The sequence below is a fragment of the Oreochromis aureus genome, linkage group 11, assembly GCF_013358895.1.
Source record: "Oreochromis aureus strain Israel breed Guangdong linkage group 11, ZZ_aureus, whole genome shotgun sequence".
Classification (NCBI taxonomy): Eukaryota; Metazoa; Chordata; class Actinopteri; order Cichliformes; family Cichlidae; genus Oreochromis; species Oreochromis aureus.
Window position 1 is genome coordinate 4,899,722 of NC_052952.1, and position 24,649 is coordinate 4,924,370.

The 24,649-nt window shown below is 43.7% G+C and overlaps 1 protein-coding gene across 2 annotated transcripts in view; it reads right to left on the reverse strand.

The window, feature by feature from the left end:
• The window catches only part of ldlrad4b (low density lipoprotein receptor class A domain containing 4b), a 112,429-nt gene that overhangs the window by 330 nt on the left and 87,450 nt on the right, over positions 1-24,649 (reverse strand). For both annotated transcript variants that reach the window (XM_031729513.2, XM_031729514.2), the window contains exons 2-4: positions 11,368-11,522; positions 9,702-9,752; positions 1-6,336 (exon numbers count right to left, since the gene is read on the reverse strand). The exon at positions 1-6,336 is cut by the window's left edge and continues 330 nt beyond it. In XM_031729513.2, the coding sequence (XP_031585373.2) occupies positions 5,743-6,336; positions 9,702-9,752; positions 11,368-11,481 (759 nt within the window). In that variant the 5' untranslated portion in view covers positions 11,482-11,522 and the 3' untranslated portion in view covers positions 1-5,742. The remainder of the gene's footprint in view (positions 6,337-9,701; positions 9,753-11,367; positions 11,523-24,649) is intronic.

Below are 24,649 nucleotides of genomic sequence, written 5' to 3' on the forward strand. Positions count from 1 at the left end.
TGCAGATTAAACATGACTTTTGTTTTAATATACTGTGCCACATATAACATTATAATGTAGAAAATAATCGTGAAAAATAGAGGAAACAAACAACAAACAAAAAAAAGTGACAGTTTGAACAGCTTTTTCCCCTCACTCGTGCCATGCTGGTGCAACTTTCCAAACTGAACCACTAAATGGATTTTTTTTTCCTTCTTCCCCTCCATTGATGGTTTTCCTCTTTGACAACCATGCAATTAAAAACTAGAGCTGTAATGCCTAAACATCCAGCCGGACCAACAAGCAGAGCCCAGTGTGCTCAGCGGGTTTTTACACTTTGGCAGAATTACAAAAACTAAAAATCAGACGTACAGAGGAGCACATTCTCCTAGTTCACGGAGAAGTGCTGACAGCTCTCGTGTGCGTGTGTGTGTGTGTGTCTGTGTGAGATATATGTTTTCTTAAAAGATCTGTATAATAGAGCTATACATTTGTTAGTTGGTCAAAAGAAAAATCATCAGCCAGTGCCTAAATGATGGCTGGCACTGTGACAGAAGAATCCGATAAACACATGAATATCGTCTCTCAACAAGGGTCCTTAATCCCGAGGTTCTCTCGTCCTCATAACAGACTATTCATAGCAAAATATTATTATTAAGTAGTAATTTGTATTTGTGTTGCAACCATTTTCTAAGCATACTTTGCAAACCATGTTTTCTTATTTTAAAAAAAGAAAAAAAAGACAAAGCACATTTTTAACTGGAGGCATTTACAAATTTGATGCTGCCTTCTTAAAATTCTTATATCGTCTATACATTATATTACATTATTCACAACATCTTTTTGTGGTTTCTACCCATTGGGTAGGATATGTGCATAATATATTCAAGTTATATACAGCACCTTACAAACAAACATAAAGAAAGACAGACTACTGAAAAAAGCACCGTTGGAAGTGAGGCACAACAAAGGTGGGAGCTTTTTGAGTGCAAGTGGGTTTCCTATGTCTGCTCCACACGCGGGTCACATTACTGCTTGGAATGGCTTCAGTGGCTTCTCTAGGAGTGACCGGTCCTGTCTGGCACAATGGCCGGTGAGCAACTGCCGCACTCAAAAAAAAAAAAAAGTTCAAGGTGGAGCAGCAAGTTTGGAAACAGGCACACTGTTGCTCATTGGGAGGGAGGGTGGGTGGGTGGGTGTCACTAAATTAAAAAGAGCTTGAGAACGCCCCAGAATCCTAAATGTCGGGGCAGGCTCATCTGTCCAAGACTTTAGAGAGAAAAAAAAAAAAAAAAAAAAAAAATAGACAGAAAGGATCCTATTTGGCCGTCCTCGCACTCTGCTTCTCTATTCTGCCAGACAGGCAGCGATGAAGCCACCCTCGCGGATTCCCAGCAGCAGTCTGACTGAGGTGTGGTCTGCTCAAACATGAACATTAGGCACCTTATTTACTCACATAATAGTAACATGCAAACCTCCTTGTAGAAAACATAAAATTCATCTTTGTATCCTCCATTTACAAGCTATGACTGCACAGAAAGAACGAGCAAAGAACAAAAAAGAAGAAAAAAAGAAGAAGAAGAAAAAAAAAAAACAGGGGAAGAAGATGTGAGGCTGGAGTAGGTCAAAGGCCAAAAGTGTTGGGACAATCTTTGCAGAGGTAAACACACCTCTGCTCGTCTGAAGTCAAAGTGTTGGAACACAAGGCTGGAATGTCTCAATACTTGTGGGTTTGACTGCAAAGGGCCAGATTTCTCTCCTTCTGCTTGATGTGGAGGGGAGGGGGGGGGCTATAGAAAGACTTTGGGTGGGTTGGGGTGAGCATGAGAAGCAGCAGTAGCAACAACAGAAGCAGTAGCAGCAGCAACACCAATAGCAGCAGCGATGTGATCTCACACACACACACACACACACACACACATACATACAACAAAACCTTAGAGTCAGTTGATAATCACTTGGACATTCAAACACACCGATGCCGACGGGGCTTTGCGTTCAGACTGACTGAAACTTTCTTATATGTGACTCATGAGTGTGGAAGGAGGGGGACAAACATACATGAAGAACCACTTCCTGCTTCCACCTCAGCTGTTTGGCATGATGCCATCAAACCCTGCTGCACTCGTCCAATAATCACCCGTGTTCATCTGGCAGCAGCAGATGTTCTACATTTCATTTCATTTCATACTACAGAGGTTTGTGTATTCGTCATACGAGACATCAAGTTTTTCTCTGTTTCGCGCTGACAAGGAGTGATAAAAGACGTTCAGCCTGGTGTTACTTTATATTTTTTCTTGTCAACAAATCCCATGAAAAGATTCATAAGTACTGCATGTTCCCAGTGCACCCTGGGATTTGGTGTAAAATGTTACAAACCCAACACAGCCTAATGGAAATCATTTAAATGATTACAGTTTAAACAAGATTATATCAAATGATCAGACTACATTTTTCACATGTCTCGCTTAAATTTGATCCTAGCAGCTCATCCCACAGGTATGAGAAGCACGGTCTTGCTGAAATAAGCAGAGGCTTCACTGAAAGATCATCAGGGTGGGACCACATGTTGCTCCATCACCCAACATTACTGAGGGTTTCATCTGGCACGAGCATGGGCACAGAAACGTTTTCCCTCGCAGTCTTCAGAGTATCATATCACTAACTGTCTTTACTGAAAGATGATCCTTTCTAATCAAAGATGCTATGGACCTGTTGCCAGTTAGCTGTGAGACATCCTGCAATTTCTTTAGCTTTTCTGAAACATCCTGGCAACAAATTCACACATTTTTCTGAAACAAAAAAGGATCAGCAAACGTGTTATTGTCAGCATGTTATTCCCACGAGCTTGACTGTGGCTGAATAACAGTGAGCCGCACCGGGCAGCATGTTCCTTCATTACCAGGAGCACGCAGCCGTTTATATGGATATGGACTCACGCAGCCTTCCTGTGGGTGCTAGTGCCCACTAGAGCACCAAATGTGTTCGAGCTAAAAATAGTCCTCAACCAGTTCAACTGTAACTAGAGCCACGTGTGCAGCGTCCAGGTGCTGCACCCACCTCCCTGTGAGCCTCACGCTGAAAAACACTGGTTGGATTTTTTTTATTTATTTTTTTTAAAAGGTTCACTAACAGACCTGTCATAATGACTCCCACGTACAGAGCTTTAAAATCGTGACAACAGTGGACTGTGAAAGAGATTGCTCTTCGACGATGGATTTTGGCATTAACAAGAAACACACTAATTTAACCTTGAGCCAAATGCATCTTTTAAATATTGTGTCTCTTCAGCAGAAATGAATGGAACTGGTGCTGAGTGCTACAGACGGGGTGAGGAGGTCAAAGTATTTAGACACTTTTCATGAGATTTGCTGAGAGTAGGAAAAACATCAAATTCATACAGCCTTGTCCTCTGATCCTACAACGAAAGCAGAGCTTTCGTTTTTCCAAGGATTTAACTATAAAGGCTATAAAGTACTTCACTAAGAAAACAAGCATGTCCCCCGTGCACGCCGACGTGCTGAGGCTGTACTGCTAGCATGCCTGGAACCAGTACGTAGCATGGAACAGACTCACATCATCATCATCACAGCTGGGCTTTTCCTGAGGCTCACTGTGATGTCACCTCTGCACTGTGACAATCAAACATGGAGCATTTCTGTCTTTTTAAGAAAGACACTCGACTGTATTCCAATGAAAGCTGAACTGAAGCTGTGTTAAAGAAGTAATATGTCCTTGAATGTTTAAACTCAAAGGAGTCAGTTAATAAATCATTCAGTTACAATCACACACACACACACACACACACACACACACACACACACACACAACTCCTGCAGGAGCATTAAGTGCTTTTCTGTGTTGTTAAAAGGTCTGACCAACAAACGCACACATGTACACACTTATACAGCGAGGAGAGGGCTGTACCAGCTCGCTGCCGAATGAGGACTCCACTCCAGTCTCCACTTTAAAGGGCTCGGCGGACTCTGCATCATTTGATCGCACTTTTTCTGCACACGGATGGATGGAAGGAGTGATGATGAACAGTGTTTACCGGAGACGCACGGTTAGAAAAGGGGGGAGGGGGACTGGCGCAAACAGGAAAGAGAGACAGATAAAGCGCAAGAGCAGAGGAGAAGGCAACGATGAGCAGAGAAAAAGGCTAGATTTTCAAAAAGGTTTTTTTCTGTGTTTCTTTTACAAAAAGGAGCCTCCCATAGCCCTTTGACTTTGACCACAGACAGTTTTCCTTTAAAAACCTGATCTCTGTGCTAACAGATGCAGACAGGAATCTTCACTTTGTGTCATTCTTTTGTGGCTTTAGAAACGTGAAGATGGAGAGCCGAGCCTTCTTTTTTTCCCCCTCCTTCTTCTTCTTCGCATATTTTGCGTTTTTCTGTGTGGGTTCCAGTTCAGTGTGGTGGCTGTTGGCAGAATGCACTGTGCAAGATGTCTGAGACGAGCATTTGGGGAAGGGCGGTGGACCTGGATGCAGGGAAGGGGGGTGAGAGGAAACATCAGGTGCTCAGCAGACGGGGTAGATTTGAAATGAGAAGAATCTGCTCTGACCACGCTGCTAGACAGAGGCTGAGGGCTTTTTTTAACTTGATATCAAAGCAGCTGGGCTGATATCTCACAAACCTGAGCCTGGATCCCACTGAATCCAGCCAAGCTGTGTTTAGGACTCTAATCTTTGCTCACTTCCTCTGGTGGTTTGTTATAACACGCCATCAATCCAGCAGCTGCTCATGAGGCAGATTACCCCCACCCCTCCCCATGATGTGAACGCAGACATGAAGCAGTACAGGTTATTCTCTTACTAAGTCTCACTGTGCCTGTGGTGTAAGCAGACAGAGATGTTTAGGCTGGGTACAAGGATTTCTTGCGGTTTTCATAAAAGGAAGGACATAAGCTTATAATACTTGTTTGTTTTTTTGTTGTTTTTTTGTTGTTGTTGTTGGGTTTTTTGTTTTGATTTTTTGTTTTTGCTCCCAACTGTTTAAAACAACTTTGGAGCCAAAGTTCAGTCAGTCAATCAGTCCATTCACAAAAAGGCCAAAAAACAAACAAACAAACAAAACAGGAAATTAAAAACATCACTGTTATAACATAACATCATTTCCCTCTTCTCTTTTACAACAAAAAGATAGTGCAACTTTGAGATAACGTTTCTTTTGTGTTTTCAATGTTTAAACAAGTCATTCCCCCCCCTTTGTTTTGCTTCCTTGTGAACCTTGGCACTAAGATTTGGGTTTGTGAGTCTCTTGTTTCGTTGTGTTCTCTGTAAAGTCCTTGATTCTCAGTTCTCGCTTTGTGCACAGATCCCGGTCCAAAAACAGAAAAACAATGAAGAAAAAAAAAAAAAAAAAAAAAAAAAACCCAAAACTGATCCTCCTCAGTTCCTGGGGACAGCGGTATCACCACCGGGGGGAGTGGGGGGGGGGTGAAAGAGAAAACTGTTTCAATCTGTGCTAGCAGTGTGGTTCTTTCTTAAAATAAGGAGGAAAAAAAAAAAAGTCTGGACACAGTGCGTACATCCTGTCCCAGCAGTGCTAGCGCGTGGATGAAATGAAATCAGTTGTTGGTTCCTCTCTTTGCTCGTTTCTGTAGTTAAGGTTGGTGTGTTTGTGCATGGGAGTGTGGAGAGAGGACGTGAGAGACAGAGCGATAAGAGAGACCCCGGCTTACAAGAGGTCTGGGGTGAACGAGAGACACAGTTCTCAGTCTGGGGTGGGTGGCCCTACCTCTCCCCTCCCTGTTTCTTCACACCAAGTCCTCTGGTTGGCCATCCTTGGCCTTGGCAGGTACAATTGTGCTTTCTGATTGGCTCTGCTGCTGGATCGTCCTGCTCCCTAGCCCCCCCGGCCTCCCCACCCTCTGGTTATTGCTGTGCTGGTGTAGAAAGAATGCTGAGCCAGGGTAGTGGCCTATCACCTCGCTGTATGCTGGCGGGGGGCCCTCCATACGCCCGTGGCTGCTGGAGTTGGCGGCACTGATGCCCGAGTTACTGCTGGGCGGCCTCGGGCCGCCGCCCCCCATCCCCGCCCCTCCTCCCCCTACCCCTCCTAGACTCCCGCCTCCTCCCATGTCGATCAAGTCACTGTCGTAGATGGTCCGGTTGGGCGGTGCCCTCACCGACTCGCGGTTCAGCTCCATCTGCTGCTCGGGGTCACGGAGCTGGAGGGTGCAGGGTCCCTGGTACGGCGGTGGTTCCTCCCCGTCCGACAGAGAAATGGTGGGCGGCAGGTCAATCTGATGCTGCAGGTAGGGGTAGGTGGGCTGGAAGCGGCTGAAGCGGTCACGCTGCATGAAGGAGGGAGCGGTGAAGCGATCCCTCGCCTGCGGAGCATATAACACCTGAGAGACAGAGCGAGACAGAGGAGTGAATGGACATCCACGAGATAAAAGGTTGGTTGTGAGCTGGCTAGCATCAACAGGAAATCGATCACAGTCTTAATACCAGTATCTTTCTGATACACATGCATTGTGAAAATGACCAAACACTCAAACTGATGTTCAGTGCAATGAACTCAGAGTCACTGTTTTATCTACAAAACTTCTGTTTGAGTTTTTGGGAATAATTCATCTTGAGAGCAGCTGATCGTTAAAAATCTTATTTTTAAATCATTAAAATCATTTTCATGACCAGTCAGCCTTGTGAGTTAATGACACTGTAGCAGCAAAAACTACTGATCACATCTGGCCTGCAATCCAAAATCCAAATCTATCAAAGGAGCAATGAGGCTGGAAGCAACAAGTGTTTCTCATTTTATTTGTCAAGTGACTTATCTGTGATTATTCATCCGTCCCAATTCATTACCTGTAATTTTTAGAGTCATACCCAGAGTCTGTTAACAGTTTAGCAGTTCTGTCCTTACCCTGCACACAGTCTTTATTTGATATTTATTCTGTTTTGGTCACAGTGTAAACCACTTATAGCCTCATGGCAAGTCACATGATGCTTTCTGCATAACAATCATTTCTGTATACGCCGATTTCATGCAAGCTTTTCCTGGGAGATGAGCCTCCGTACAGTGAAGTATGGTTACGATGCTGCATATTTAAAATGAATGATGATCCTGGTGCAGCAACAGCACACGCCAGCGTGCCACCAATTAGCTGTGACAGACATTACAATGTAATTACAGTAAAGAGGAAGAAAGGAGCCCGCACTCAAACAGAAAAACATTCAGCACACCGGTTCATCCACCAGCTTTTGTCAGAGATCTTCACCTCAATTAACTCTTCAGACTGTGACGGCATGATCCATTTCTTCATTTCTCACATTTCTATCCAATTCCGCACATTTCCACTGTGTCGAGTCATTATCAGAGGGAACCCATTTCAATTAGTGACTGCGGCTCTAATAGCCAACCCCCACTGACAAGGCAGTCTGGGTGGAGAGAACAACAGACGGGGGGGGGTGTTAGAGGATCAGGGCAATTGAAATGGAGAGACGGAGTGAGGGAAAGAGTGGAACTGAAAGGATTAAAAGGAAAGGCTACTGAGATAAGGAGAGAGAAAGAAAGAGCACAGAAATGAAAGGAGGAGAAGAAAGAGGCAGGGAGATAAAAAGCGAGAAGGGAAAAAGAGCTGAAGGCAGAGAGAGAAAGGACAGAGATAGACAAATAGACAGACGGCGGGGGGAGAAAGGTGTGGAGCTGATAGAGGGAGCAGAGCGCAGCAGAGCGGGGCAGCTCTCAGACGTCTGTCTAGACAGTGTCAGGGGAGGTGTTGCTGATTAATGACGCACCAAAAACCATCCAACCCCCCGCCCCGCCACACAAACACTCACTCAGCCCCCATCCCTGCATCCATCAGCCACCCACACTCAGTGGCTGCGTCTCCCTCTGCGTTCGTCTCTCCGTGGCCTTTTCCTTCGTTTCCGGGTCTCTCTGGGCGCCTCGATCTCTCTCTATCTGTCGCATAAATACTGGGGCACTATAAATCCGACTTGGTGCTATAAGCCAGTACAAACTGCCAAAGTGCATCCACACTTGCCAGCCAAAACTTTCACACAGCCTCAATATACTATTATCTCCAACTAATCAATACTACCATGTGACTTTCCAGCAGTCTTTCAACCCAGCGCGTCTCTTCCAACCCTGACTCGGAAGCTCCTCCATCTGGCATCAACGCAATTAAGAGATCAGATCACCAGTCACAATGAGTATACTGGCATTTGTTTGTGCTTTTGTATTCACGAGTCTTTGAGAACATGCCAATTTTGATCTTGTTTTGGAGTACAGTGCCAGGCATACCCATTGCAACACAGTGTGTGAGCTCCAATTCCTGCACGATCAAATATTTACCAGCAAGCAAAAAAATGCACATGTCAGGCTCTCTGGGCCCTGACTGCACCGCCAAACAATTCTACAAGGGCAAGCGCTGATAAATAAGCCAACAAAGACACAAAGAGAAGCTGAGAGGAAATGGATGTCTTTTATAACGGGGCGAGCAGAGCGTGGAGATTAGACAAAAGCCATCCCTGAGTGGGTTCAGGTCTCCTTTCTCTGTTTTATTCCTTTTAATTACCATTTTTACACACTGCACTTTTCTCTATACCGACTCTGAATGCCAAACTGTTAAATGCACTTTTATCATCTATGTTCTTTTCATAGCATTTTAGTTTGATAAAAAGGTATGAATTTTGGGGGGTTTGGATTTGTTGTGTTTATTTGTAAGGGCTGCAGCTACTTGAAAATAAAATATTCAGCAGCAGAGAGCACCTGATTGTAAGCCTTTAAAGATCACTTGGTTTTTCCACAAGGACAAACACTGAATTAACCCATAACCAGAGCTGCCAATGAGGTTTTTATTAATATTTAAATTGCTTCCCTAAAAACCAGGCAAGAAACTAATTTAGCAGCCTAACCAAATGAACCGAGTCCAGGTCGTCACACTGTGATTCTGACTGAGATGCAGCTGCAATAAATGTGTCAGATTATCAAAATTTATTCAGCCATACGTCGCAGTTAACAATACCTCTACACTCTTCTACGCACTCTGCCTACAGACAAAATCTGTACTGAGGAAGGATACCGTGCTGGGCTGAATATTTGGTGACGTCATCATTGCACGTTCATAGTTTTTTGTTTGTTTGGAGAGACCATCAGTGTAACTGTGTTCTTTTATTTTTTTTAAAAGTGCTGTTTTATGTGTTCATTGTTTCCTTATAGTTGCAATGCTGACAAGAGTCATTGTCTCTATTTAGTTCTTTATACCTTACTTTGTTAAAGGTTTGAGAATTTCTAAAAGCTCCTGCAATTCAAGGAAATTTCTGACAGAAAATGTTTCCAAGGATCACAGCTGTTTCCAGATCCAATGCTCAGAGAGAAAAGACCAACAACCTTATCATAGTAATTTAACTGGTTAGAGTCTAAACACTCAGGAGCCTGCAGACAGCCAAACTAGCAGTAATTTTAGTAAGAACTTGCTGAATCTACTGAAATTCAATATTTGTAAGCATTTTTCATCAAGTTTACACATAACAAGTGTAGCCAAAGCAATACTCAGTTCTCAATAGGAACAAAGTTTTCAATGTGCACCATTATAAAAACACAAACTGTGGATTAGAAATCTCCAACTGCAAATACTAGGTCCACTAAACCCAAGCAGGTTTCATTGTGGAAAAGTGAAGTTTCATTCAGCTGAGCACTCAGTTCCTATAACATGCGGCATTAGCTGAATGTGTTTATCGGGGGTCAGTGTGGTGGTCTTACCTCTGAGGCACCTTGCCGAGAGCCGCTGTCTGAAGGCCACAGGCACCCGTCCTGCACATCGAGACACAAACAAAGAGGAAGGCAAAGGTTCAAAAAGTCCCCGGGTGGGTTGAAGATTGTTGTGTTTGTGCTTCAATGGGATGCTCAGGTTAGCAACAAAAACAACATTTTACTGGAGATGCATAAATAGTACTGGTCCAGCCTGAGAAAAATACATGTAAAAGAAAATGTAAAAATGGTGTCATCACGTAGCCTGTCCAGGTGAGCAGCTCTCGATATAACAATAAGAATCTGAGCTGACCAAACATATGCCCAGATATCCAGTGCTGGATACTGAGGATGAGCTGGGGCTGGGCTCTAGGGAGAATATGTGTAATGCTTTAGAAGTCTGCAGTCATTACTGCTTGCTGTTTGCTGTGTCTGAAAAGGATTTTGATGTGACACCATTAACGAACTTTCTTACTTTACAGGTAAAGAACAAAAAAAAGGAAAAGAAGAAGAAAGCATGAATTTTTAAAAAACAAAACAAAACAAACAAACAAAACAAAAAACACCCAAAAAGTAACGACTTAATGAGGACACAAAAGATGAAACAGCAGCACTGAGAAATGCCTGATGGCTTCAAACCCAAAATTCTGCCCTGTTTGAGAGCACAACAAAAGACAGAAGGCTCCATCTTAAAAATAGGCAGGATAAAAGCTACAACAAATAAACACAACTGTCAAATAATTGCAGTTTCCCCTTCATCTACATTTGACTGGAGGATCTTTTCTCAGACATCACAGTCAACAACATTTAGCGGGGGGGCAACATGAGAAGCATAAACATGCATAAATACTGTTTATTCATGCATCTTTTAGGGGTAAAGGCCATCAGCTATTCTTCCAATCTGCATTCAGTGGGCTTGTTTCTTTCTGATGTTGCTTTGTACCTCGCTTTGATTGAATGATACACAGCACAGAGTGGCAGAAGAAATCAAAAAGCAGAGCTTATTAGCTGAACACTAATATTCAAATTATTGGTAACAGTACACCAAAGCTGACAAATCATTAGGCTGAATATGTTTATGGATCCATAATGCATCATGTTTTGAGCCTGCGTCTATTTCAATGCACGTAAATAAACTGTGTGTGTATGTGCATGTGTGTTTGTCCCAGAGTGTACATGTCAGTACGGGGGCAGAGCGGCTGCTGTCTAGACGGCGCTGTAGTGAATTAAACATCAAGGCCTGACAGAGTCTGGCTCTGAAGAAACCAATTCAGCAAGTTCATCTAACAGACGCGCGCGAAGCCGTTACCTCGCTGAAACTGGGACAGAAACTCAGACTGGGATAAAAGGATTCATTTAGCTCAGCACAGCTTTACTGGGAACATACTGGTAAGCTATGTTTGTCCTGCTGCAGAAATACAGAAATGTACTGTCACAATGACTAGGCAGGGACATTCAGTGAGAACAGATGAACACACATGCGCGCACACACACACACACACACACACACACACACACACACACCAGTTTAGATCAAAATGTTACTGGCATGGATGCTGGGAGAACAGCGCCGTCTGAGCCACTCAATACAAGCAAACAAACAGTCTCTTTTTAGCTCTCCCTTTCTTCCTGTTTCTCAAACACCCACCCGCCCACAAACCCACCCACCCACACTGACCTGTTGTAGGGCATGGTCATGCCTGCGGGCCTGGCTCTGCCTCGTTATGAAAGACCAGGTGGAGAGCTTGTAGTGGTTGAGCAGGCAGATGATCACCACCACCATCACAGTCATCACAACGATGATGATGATGATCTGAACAAACTCCAGTTCAGCTGCATAAACACATGGAAAGAGAGGAAGAGGATTAGCATCAAACTTTTAGACATTAAAGGTACTTTAGCAGTTAATGACTACTCTTAACAACAACTCTTTAAAAATTAAATAAAAAATTTTTTTTTTAAAAATCATGCGGTCTCCAGACCAATTTGCATCATCTCCAAAAGACCCAATAGATTTTCTAAGAGCACAAACAGACCCTCTGAAATATTTAGTTTTGTCCAATGTCCAAATGTTCTGTCCAAATGTTGTCCACTTTAAAACAATTCAACCTTGGATCACATGCAGGGAAATAAGATTTGTGAATGTTTCACACGCATCTTAAAAACTGCCTTCAAGTGAAAATCACATTATCTGATCATCACTTGCTTATTTACAGGGGTGAGGGGGATCTGAGGAAGTGCATCTTGGATGATCTTAAATTTGGTATACGATTAGTTTTGCTGACGAACAACACAGGTGACATCATTAAAGTCTCCTGCTAACTGGTTGTGACAAAATGACAAAGATTCTCATTGGGTGTACTACACATTATGCAGAAAATGGTATGGAGGACAAATCGCAACGGCAAGTGGATCAGCATCGTGGTAGGAGGATCAAAAATGCTTAAGATCAGCACTTCCTGTCAGAGTTTCAGAACTAAACAGAAAGCTTTATTTGGTAATGAGAGGATTTGTATTCAGGAAACAATGTTCATCACCTGATCATCTAAGGCCTTGAGCACAAATGAGATTTAGACTGCCTGCAGTGATTCTACCCCAAAATATCGTCATATGATCTTTGAGCCAGATTGTAGATCCCTAATTAGCCTTTTGAAAATAACACTAATTTTTCTAACAGCTATGCGACCACAGAGATGTAGCAGAGATGGTGAACACCTCCATTTCCATTTTAAAAGTGATATAAACGGCACCATCCTCACACTAAACACCTGAATCCAGGATTAGGATATTTGCAGGCCTTTTAAAGTCATTTATTTCAGCTCTAAAATGAAGACAGGTTGAAATTTGACTGAGCTACTTCAGTTCGAGAATCCTAAAAGTCACATTAATCATTCTTCGTCAAATCTGTGCTGTTAAAAAGGCAGATTTAAAGCAAAGTGATACCAGGACAGTTCCATAACTAAGGTAATCTCTGCTGATGGAGACCATGCAAAATGAAGCCTCCAGAACTCCCGGGTAAGAGGACCAGTGATTTGAACCACGACTGAGCTGCTCTGTGTGTTCGCCAGCAGAGGGCAGCACAGGTCAATCTCCAAGTTGCTGAGTGTATGTGTGATTTACACAGTATATGAATATATGTGTGTCTGCCTGAGGAATATACAGAGGAAAGCTTCAAATCACAAAAAAGATGAGTGTTGAGACAGTGTGTGCTGTCTGTTCCAGAACACAGTGGTTCCTTTGTGGAGACACTGAATAACTGTGGTGTTCTGTTCTGTGACACACAACCACAGCCACACACACACGAGCATCAGAGCTGATGTGGGATGACCTCCCAGATCAGGGCACCACCGGGAGACACAATGATCGCTGCTTTTCACTTACGTCTGCCTCCCGTCTCTTGTTCATTGTTTCATGCTTTCTTGCTTGTCTTTGAACCCTGCCTGCATCTCAGCTCACCCGCCATCACTTTCTCCATCTTTCCTCTAACCCCATCCATGCATCCTCCTCTCCCTCGCCTACACGCCTCTTCTCGCAGTCCTTCAACTCTTGTCTTTATCGATCTCTTTGCATTCTTCCCTCACCCACCATCATTCATTCCCCACATTTCCCTCATTCTTTGTCATCTCCTACTTTGATTCTCTCCCTTCTTTCTCTTCCATCCTGTCTGTGCTCCCTGCCTGCCTCCCTGTCTGCAGTGTGACACTCTTTTGTTGTGTGTTGTTGGTTTGTTCTGAGTAGGAGTCTTGACCTTGTCTGGTCTTGGCACCCAGTCTGACCTCTGACTCACACGCTTGCTCACTGCTGGACATCCAGTACACTGTGTGTGTGTCTGTGTGTGTGTGTGTGTGTGTGTGTGTGTGTGTGTGTGTCTCTCTGTGTGAGTGTGTATTCTGTACGAACAATGACACAATGTACGCTCTGCTATTTCAGCCACAATGCCTCAATTATGGTGACCCCCCCCCAGCAAAGCTCTATGCAATCTGAGGAGCACATTACCCACAATGCAACTGGACAGCTTTTGACATGGCAAGGGTAGACTGGGTGAAAAAAAGTAAGAGTGTTAAAATCCAAAAACAAGAAGAAATGGAAAGCATTCAGTAACAGAATATATTATGAATTCTTTGAAATTAGGAGCACAGAAGGAGACAACCAGAAATGAAAGAGAGCTAGTTAAAGCCAACCTATCTCAGGCTTCCCAGCCTAATAATCCTCCCTGGCTTATTTGTCTGCATTATGGTGGGTTAGAGTAGAGGCTGGGCTGAAATGCAAAACCCACCCAAACCTGCCTCTGCTTTACCACAGCAGCCACAGGGCGGGGCAGGAGTGTGAGGAACAAGGCCAACTAGAAAGAACCACAGTGAATGGGGGGAGTAAGAAAAACTGTGGGAAGGAATGAAACCTAAACCAGCAAAACCAACCGACATTAACCACCAAAGAGCAAAGAGGTGGGTACTGCAACCAACGGTGACACAGAAGCTCCACAAGTTCCCCTCTGAGATGAAAGTGAGGTGGTGAAGTGAGCTCAGATGAATTTAATAGTATAATTCAGCAAATTTACCTCATTAAACGGCCCTCTCAAACTATTTAATTGACACATTCAATAACAATCTTAGTGGAAAATCATGACCCACCCCTCTCACATCAGACATTTGAAACTAAGGTATTAAGCTCTTCATCGCAGTGTGAGTCACCTAATATTTAACAGGCAAGAGTGAGGGGAGTGCTGAGAGTCGAGTTGAAGGGCCGAAAAACTGGTGTTTAAAAAAAAAAAAAAAAAAAAAAATCTCCTGGTAACATAACATCATGGAGGAAGCCTGTGGCAAGGAGTGACAAACCAAACCTTACAGCCCATCTCAGCTCGAAGACCTTCTACTACCATATACCAGTACAGCAGGAAGCCTGGCCTACTTGTGGTTGCTAGAGTTTCCAAAAGTCAAATGGGTGTCAGGTGATCTCATATGGAACCAGCTCCTAGTTTGGGTTCGGGGACATCCATCTATTCAAATTCTCCTTTTGGATAAAACCAACTTGTATACCTCGCTCAAGGAACCTTCTCTGAGGTAGGTCTGCTGGAGGTCTCTGTTAAAAGGGAGTTCTTCCTCCTCACTGTCTTTAAGTGCTTGCTCATACCTCATTCTTGTTGTACCTTGCAATATAAAGCTGCCTGAAACTATGCTATATCAATACAATTCAGTTGTACTGATCCTTGTTGAAGTCTGGTGAACCCCTGCTTTAAATCATGGGGCAACATGAACATCTGTATCGATTCATTTAACTTCTGTCAAGGTATTTTACTCTAAAGTACAGCTTCATTGTGGTACGAGGTTTCATACCAAGAATCTATGCACAAGATTTATTAAAGGTAAGTCAAAAAAACCCAAAAACAAACCAGAAGACACTCCCACTCCCCAGGTTGGGCGCATCAGCTTGCTGTGAAATAAAGCAGAGTGTCAGAAAGTTAAGTTGTCGGGCTGCCTGCTTTACTTTGGAGCTTCATCCAGTTACCAGCCTGGGCCTGTGCATTCACCGCAGCAGCCACAGGGAGGGGACGGAGGAGGCTTTCAATCAGAGAGAAGCATTCTGGGAAACCAAGTCGACCAGGCCCTCCTGTAAGCCAGCTGGATAAATATCACATACTCTGCCTTCTGCTGTTGTAAAAGCGGCACAAAGCCGACGCCTGACTCAAAGCTGGTGTACTTCTTCTGAAGTGCACAGGCGGGGATGTTTTCACAGCTCAAGTTCATGTTTTTACAGTTCAAGCAAAATAAAAAAGTACAGCGGCTGTAGTTAATGGCCTCTTCTCTAAACGCCAGAGAGGAAGGAAGTCAGAGGAGGAGGAGTTCAGAAGACAGGAAGGAAGTGCAGGGAGGAGAAAAGACTGACTGGGAGGGGTGGGGGGTATATCCTCTCTGAACCCAGTATCCACCCGAGTTCAGAGGCTCCAGAACAGAGCGTACAGCACAGACTCGCTCACGGGCCAGAGAACAGTGTGTGCTGGCAGTCTGCATTACCAGCACCAGCCTGATGTTATTACTACAGTAATCCACTTGTCAAAACAATATCAGCCCGGCGTCTGCAAAAACCCTTATTCCTTCAGCAGGATGAATCACTTGCATTACAAGCCAGCCGTCCTGTCGTTTTTTTTCCTGCTGCGGTGACGAGGGAGGCCATCGAGTTTATTCAAATCATGTCAAAGTGACCATGCTGCACAGCACCGAGCTTCACACATCTGTCTGGGCACTGGCTGTTTTTACACAGCACAGCTTTGTCGACAAAAGGGAAACATTAAAAAACAACATACTGTACACATACAAGTGTACTTTGAGGGTGTTAAAAAAAAGTAATTCAAAGCCAATTTTAAAGCAAGAATTCTCACTACCAGAAGGCAAGCAGAGTTTTTTAAAAACATGCTTATGGCAGCAAATCTAGCAAAACTAATCTATATTCTACTGAAAAGGCTTCTCTGTCAAATACTATAAATTTTAACTACATAAAGCTTAAAACAGTCTTCTTCAGGCTTTTTTTTTTTTTTTTTTTAACTGAAGCCAATTTCATGAGTCAGGAAGTGACTCAGAAGAAGATACAAATCAAGTAGCGCTTACAATAACAATTACTTCTATGAGAGGTCAAAGCTTTATCGTTTACTTTGAAGAACAAATGATTTTTTTTCTTAAAAAAAACAAACTTTATTTTAACAGTGAACAGTAATGGGGTGATGGGACATGAGGAAGGAGAGAAGGAATGATGTAGCTGGACTTGACATGAACCCAAACATAGAGGATTTCAGTACTTGGCAGATTCTGTGCTACAGGCAAAAAGCCAAACACTAAAAGAGAGGGTAAACAGCTTGGAGAGAGAGAGTGCACACACACACACTAACCCAGTGACAGCACTGTAACCTGTGTGTGTATGCATAGTGGATGGGGGAGGCAGCAGGAGGTCAGACAGTTCAGCTGACCTGTTGGTGAAAGAAGCTGTCAGATGCACAGCAGACGACTGCGCCACTATCAGTGGCCAACACTGCTTGAAGACACACTGTTTGAGAATAGTGATGAACTATGTAAACCCTAACAAGATCAATTCGCTTTATTCCCCCAAAGAAATGGCTACCCATGTCACAAATCCCTTTGTTTGTTTTAAACCACAGTAAAAACATTGCTACTGCTGTGAACAGACTCCACTGAGAGCCTGTTTCGTGCGTCTGTCTCTGTACAGTAGACGGGATTAGACCGTTTCAATGCACGTCTATATAATGTGGCCCAAACAACAGCGTGTATATACTGCTGATTCACTCCTGCTGGCAGCAAAAGTTAACACTGAGGCGAAAAAAATCACTTGCACGACTAATGAGGGTTTGCGGGCTTACCCTGTTCAGCCTTGAAACGAAAATCAGGCTAATGGCAATCTACAGAGACTGCACACGCTCAGATGGGGCCTCTAACATTGTTATTGCTCAATAAACTTAACATTTGAGCTCAGATGACCTTAGATGCTTCCGTGAGAAAAGCGGGCCTGGCTGGTTTAGTTTGCACAAAGGAGTAGTCTTTTGTCCAAAACCATGAGAATGTATTAAGGTTTGAAGGTGGATGTATGCTGACGGCGGAGCCCGAGTGTGCAGGAGTGGCTCTCTAGCTGCTTGCTAATTTAGAGTAGTAGAGCAACTCCCAGCAGCAGAGAAAACTGCTTTTCTTTCTCATATAGCAGAGAGCTTCAGCTGCCATATGTCCTAACCTTGCAGCCAAGCGCTTTATGGAACACACAAGAAAACGCAGCCTGGGGAGCCGACGGGACACAAGACAACAGAGGGAAATGACATCACGATCTCTGTCGATAAACTCGGTTTGTGAGGAAATCAAACTTGAGCAAAATGTGAAGGAAGTCTGCAAGTTCTTAGCGCACGTTAAGCTCATCAAGACCCTGCAGCTGGCTCATTTCCTCTGCAGTCATTTCCTGTTTCCTGCTGAACCCCAGATTTCAGTCGTGAAAAGAAAAATAAAATGAACGGTCTCACAGTTGCACCTGGCAATCAAAACTGCACTTGACTGTGAAGCGCTGCGCAGCATTCTAAATGACTGCCTGCAGAAGTGCTGTGTCATTGTGCTGGTCCCAAATCCCAGTGTAGGCAAGCTGTGGGTTCTCATGTCTGGGCTGACAAGTGTGTATATCCACAAACTCGGAATGTGCGCTTTAACACACATGTGAAAGTGGGAGACAGGAGGAGATAAAAGTAAGACAGACAGAGAGAAAGAAAAAGGACGCTCTCTATGCTCTAACTTGCTCGTCTTTCTCCTGCTGCCCAGTTAGAGGCCTGCTGAGTTCACAGCCTGCTGCCCACCACATTGGGCCCACACACACACACAGAGTTCTCCTTCGACACACACAAGCCCGTCTTCTGCCACTGCCGTTGCTATGGTAACCCTTGGGCACGGTGCCGTGATCAACAAGGCCCGGAGCTTCTGGGGCGCCATGGCAGCGACCTGGCTGACACACACACACACACACACACACACACACACACACACACACACACACACACACACACACACACACACACACACACACACACACACACACACACACACACACACACACACACACACACACACACACACACACACACAGTGCCACAGAGACGGATAGAATGAGACAAGGAGGGAGAGGAAGCAAGTGCTCGCACACCCCTTTGCCTCCCCTGGGAGATGTGCACGGTAACGTCTAGACGGCTGGCATCAGCCTGGCAGCAACAGTCCACCACAGTAGGAGTGTGTATGTGTGTGTTTGATAAAGCATGAAGCAGATATCAGCCTAGTTACAGCCCCCCACTACAATCAGTCTCTCCATGGAAATAAATGAACTAGTTTAGTGCTGCTTAACCCCGAGGAGAGGGGGGCCTGTTTGTGTGTGTGTGTCTGTGTGTGTGTGCACTTGTGGATACTGTAGCCCATTAGACGGGTATCTAGGAGTCAGGAAAAGAGATGGAGACAGTGAGGAAAGGGAAAGGAGAGGAGGAAGAGATTGTGTTGGAGAAGGAGGGAGATACAAAAAGAGAGACAGGGGTGTCAGACTTGCTATGTGGACTGAGGGCAACAAGAGAACAAACAATTACAGCTCAGTCTCTTTTCTCCACACTCTCTCCATCTTTTTTTCCTCTTTATCCGACCTTCCCTTCTTCTCTTGCTCGTACAGCACGGGGGAATTCAGACAACTCGTCTATGCTGCAGCGCTCAGACTAAATAGGATTACAAAGCAGGAAGCGTCCAACTTGTGCACAGTTACAGTATACACTCGAAGAACCGTCATGTCAGGGGCTTGGAACAGAAACAGTACGAGTTATGAAACAGGACAGATCTAAATTCTACTTTATTTAAAGGTGAAGAGTAAAACACTACTTTTAACTCCACAAATGATGGCCAAATACAAAAATAACAGAGATATAAGAATTGAAGTCAAACTTCATCTTTATAGCTGAATCTCTGCAGAAAATCAATCATGGTGACATTAAGTGAAGGGGGACTCTTTGCATATACGTATGCATATATGTTAACATCCTTCGTTAAATTGCTTCACTTATTTCCCATCATTACATTCAAAGACAAACACAAAGACATAAAGATAAATGCCTTTTCTATTTCACTTTTCAAAAACTTTCAAGGTCATTTGAAAATGCTTACAGCTCAGAGAAATTATTGTGAAATGTGTTTATAGGATGCTTGGTTCAGGAAACCTGTTCTAAATGCTGTTAAAAGTACCTAAAGTTTTATGAGAACCTTCAACGTATAGATGACACACACACATGCCACACTGCCTCTTCTTTTGCCTCCTACCATCAGCTCATTTCCATCCTGTGTGCACCCACATAACTTTCTTACTTTGTGTCAGAGCTAAATGTTCCTTGAAGAAGGCCCAAGTCTGATTATTGCTGATGCAGGCCCTAACGATGAGACCTGATGCTGAGGCAGCAATAAATCTCTACTTTAGTTCCTGAAAAGGACCAGCGTAGCCATATCATCTCTATCTGCATGAATATAACATGAACAAAGATAGGGGGGTGAAAAAAAACGCAGGCCTCTGGGATAACATATCATGAATATTACAACATAGTCTAATATTATCAATATTCCAACGCTGTAATATTCATGAATGGCAGTAAAGCAGAGAAGAGGCCCGTGTTAAAGAATTCATCCGCTTGCTGAAATGTCACTGTGCACAAGCTCGCCTGCAGTCCGAGCTGGCCTGCATTCTCTCAGGTGCGTGTCTGCATGTGTGTACATTATTATAACCAGACAGACAGGATAGCGTCTAGACACCTCCCACCATCCACCCCTCTGCCATGAAGCTAGACTTGACTTGACTCTCGGAATGATTGAACCAGACTGCAGGGTCAGACTAATGTCACGATTAAAGTGAGTGTGTGCAACTGTGAGTCTGTGTGTATTGACTGAGGTCAGCTGGGATCAACGTGAGTGGATGTGGGGCGAGCAAATGAAAATACATTCTGAATAGAGCAGAAATGCTCGCGTGAATTGTATGTGTGCGTTACTAGACCTGTGGGGAACCAAAATCTGTTCACACAGTCACATGGTGGGTGGTCCTCCATGAAGACTCGGGTATAAACACTTTGTTGAAGGTCAGGCAAGTAGTGGTTGTAACAGGGGATAAGGCTTCAGGAAATGAATTAAAGTCAGTGCATTGTCCAAAGAAGGAAAACACACACACAAATCTATAGTTGACATATTGTCCACTTGCCACCTGAGTTCAGCTCTTTGCTTGTCTCGCACTGAGAGATCATTATTGTAATTACAGCAATGGCTTTAAAATAAAGACAGCCTTCTTTAAAATAAAGAAGTGGGAAGGCCATTCTATTCTTTTTGAGCATGCTTGTTGCAGGCATGTTGTTAACAAATGACCAAAAGACAGACAGTGAAAGCAATTTGGGCTGAGCATGCAACAACAGGGTGGAGACAAAGCCCTGCAAAGCACTGTGATAACAGTGAAGGATATGGTTACAGTGAGGCTCATAGTGGTTCACCAAGCAGGGTTAACCAACAGGCCTTAACAACCTAGAGCATACTAGAAGGGTGTGGTAATGTCCTTCAACCTCGAAGCGGAGTTTTGACAGTCACTGGCAATGATGGTCGCCGTTAGCCTCATTGCCATATAACATACACACCATTGTAGTCACACAGTCAGAGCAAACATGCTAGTGGGCTGTTGTGACAGTAATATTAGAGAAAGAAATTGGACATAGACAATTACACATATGACCCAAGGACAAACTGGCAAACAGACAGCTGTGGTACTGATATGATGTACCATTCTTTCACAGATCCCATTTAAACAATAACAGGCTGGACAAATAAACCATGAAAAGCTGCAAACTACTAAACTACAAAACTCTAAGTACTGTGGGGGTCATTGAAGAGTGACATATCCTATTCCTCTGTGGCACAAAGAACAAACAAACAAAGAAAAGCAGATTCAAATACATCGAGGAGCTCCACTGGGATGAATTAGTACACAAACATACACTTTTTTTATTCCTTTTTAATGTGAGCTGAAAAGCGTGGAGTACAAAGGAAGTCACCTTCGTCCACTGCTGTTACTTGCATTAAATAAGGCCAAGATTTCTACGTATGCAGATGACTCAGCACTATATGTCAGAATTCACAAAGAATGAAAGAGTTTTGAATTTGGGGCTGCAACCATCAAATAATTGTGTAAGGACTAATAATTTGGTCCAAATACAAACTGCATAATATTTGGTCCAATTAGAAAGAATTCACTTTTAAAGCTATGCATAAATGGCATGCTTCACCAAGTCCACAAGAACTGATATTATCTCATCTCAAATCCAGTTCCACTTGAAGCTTCTGGATGTCAGAAATACTCACCAATTCACTAAATATGTATTAACCCAATGAAGTTATATAGTAGGGAGGAAGTAATGAGCTTGGGGGTGAGAACCAGAAAACAAAACAAAAAAAACAAAAAACCAAACAAACAAACAAACAAACAAAAAACGCAGGGAAGTCTAAAAGTATCACCAGGAATACTGTGAGTTGGAATGTTTTCACTGGATTTGTCGAGAAGAAGAAGAATATAAACTGTTGAAGCACTAAACTGAAAACAACTCAAAGCACAAAAAAAAATGCTAGCTTCAACATAAATGGAGAGTTGACACACACACACACACACACACACACACACACACACACACACACACACACACACACACACACACACACACACACACACACACACACACACACACACACACACACACACACACACACACACACACACACACACACACACACACACACACACAGTCTCACCCTGCTGACTCTTATTAGCCAAAGGCAACTCAGCCAACCATCCAGACACATAGATCTTTGTCAACTTAGCAGGGGGGTTATGAAAATTATTCTGCAGTGTTCATTTCTCTGCAGGTCAACATCACAGGTTGGCTGATGCTAAAGGCGAGAAAAGGTAAAAATCATACTCAGGTCTGGGTGAACTGAACAAGGGAGAGAAAAAAAGAAGAAGAACAAGAAAGTACTAGTAAATAGCTGGGATAGTGGAACAGAGGCAGAGAGAGGGAATTAGAGAAGGATAAAGACAAAATAAGACGGCGAGATTGGACACAGAGAGGAGACAGGAGCGGAGACAGCGGAGAGGACAGATGAGACCAGAGGAAGTGACAGAGGTGCGGGGAGAATACGGTAAAGATGGGCAGATGTTAAAGGGAGACAAACAACAAAGCATGGCGTCTCTGAGACTGAACAACAAAACAGCGGAGCGATGGAAAAAAACAGAACGAGATGGGAGAGGGGTGGAGGAGGAAGAAACAAGTGGGCTTTTGTCAGTCTGTCTGTCTGTGCGTGCGTCCTGGCACGTGTTCATATGAAAAAACAGACATCCCCTCCTGCTACCACACAGGGGAGGTAGATATGATGTCTAACTTCTGAGTATGGGCAGCAGACACCTCCCAGACACAGGCTCCAAACTCTGTGGCTACTGTGATCAGCCAAAAAGAGACGGCAGGGGATGCTGTGGGTGGAACTCAGGAAGCCCTGGGAGACATGGGGCACATCCAGACTGCAGCTGCATTGTCTGCTGGGGCTACACAAACACACGGGGTCCAAATGGTACGTGCAGAATGATTTTGTGTGTGTAATGCACATGGTTGTTCCTCAAAAGGAACCTTTTGGAACCATAACACTACATGGTCAGATCTATAGCGATCGTGGCTCAAGAGTTGGGAGTTCGCCTTGTAATCGGAAGGTTACCGGTTCGAGCCCCGGCTCGGACAGTCTCGGTCGTTGTGTCCTTGGGCAAGACACTTCACCCGTTGCCTACTGGTGGTGGTCAGAGGGCCTGGTGGCGCCAGTGTCCGGCAGCCTCGCCTCTGTCAGTGCGCCCCAGGGTGGCTGTGGCTACAACATAGCTTGCCATCACCAGTGTGTGAATGGGTGAATGACTGGATATGTAAAGCGCTTTGGGGTCCTTAGGGACCAGAAAGGCGCTATATAAATACAGGCCATTTTTATATGGACAACTCATCATCACACCCATTAGGTATCAATGCAGATGCTGTTCCAAAAACAACATGCTGCCGTAACACTCTAAACTTCTGGTTTCAGACTTCCACTCCAGATTGCAGAACGTGACTTCTAGGCTTCCGTCAGAAGCCATCGTTCGACTCTGCACATCTCTATTTCATACCAAAGAAAGCTGGTAAAGTCACAGTTCTGTGCAGGCTAGTTTAGTTTTTCACGGTTAAACTAGGTAAACTATTCCCTTAGGGTCCCAATTTTCTCTTACAACATGCCAAATGTTCTGGAAGTTCTTGCCATAAAGACATAAGAAATATGGCTGCATCAAAGGAACATTTTCACCCATGTACTTTTCCTTATTGCCCGTCACTGTTACAATGAAAGTGTAACAGTGTCACCCTCCTCTAAGTTTATGAGGTCTGCAAAAGACCAAAACCTCTGGACCAAAATGTTAGGATTAAGACTGCTCCAAATGCTCCTTTTTTCTATTCTTTGATCGGTATGATGTCATAATGAGGGCTATCTGTATCAGGGTCATCCCATGAAAAAAAAAAAAAAAAGAAAAAAAAAAGAAAAAAGAAAAAGCTCTGTTTGTGAGCACAGGGCACATAATTTCTCTTGGCTGCAGGAGGCAGCGGATCGAGAAAAAGTTGCCTTAAAGTTGAAACGGCTTGTTTCTAACAGCAGATGAGCAGAGGAGCTGCCAGCCATGTCACAAAACGTCATCACACTGCATGTTTAATATGACAGACTGCGCGTCTCAGACTGGAATCAAACCAGCAAAAGCAAACTTACTTGCCAAGCAAAAGTGTTAACCACTACACTATGAAGGTCCTTACATGTTCTACTTGGTCAAAGTAATAACTGAAATTGCTGAAGTAACTTTGAGGAACAGAAGATGGAAAAATGTGCAAATATCAGGATTTGTTTTTCCCTCTGTGTCAATTCAATACGTGAATTTTTGGTTGGAGGGAAAAAACAGAAGACACTGGAAATGCAACTTTTTTGTTGTTAAAGTATGTGGACTAAAGTATATGATAACAATCACTGGGATTTCTTGAACTTTTTCCAGTTCTCACACTGTTTACTTATCTACAATCAAAATTTCAACTGAAATGAATTAAGAAATCTTCCTGCTTGAAACCAGGTGGAAAACTAAACAGAAAAAAAAAATTTATTTCAAACACTGGTAAGTAATCATCGTGAGAACCTATTTCACACCTCACCAAGAGAAACTTTAAGTAGACCTGCTAGAATGTGAATTAAGAAAAAGAGGGCCATCTTCAAAAGACAAACAGCCTCCTCCTCTCATGTGTAATTACACCCCGTCTGTTTGTAATAACTCAGTTTAATCTGCACCGTCCCCCCCCCCCACATGTCCGCCTGCAAATCATAACTGGTTTC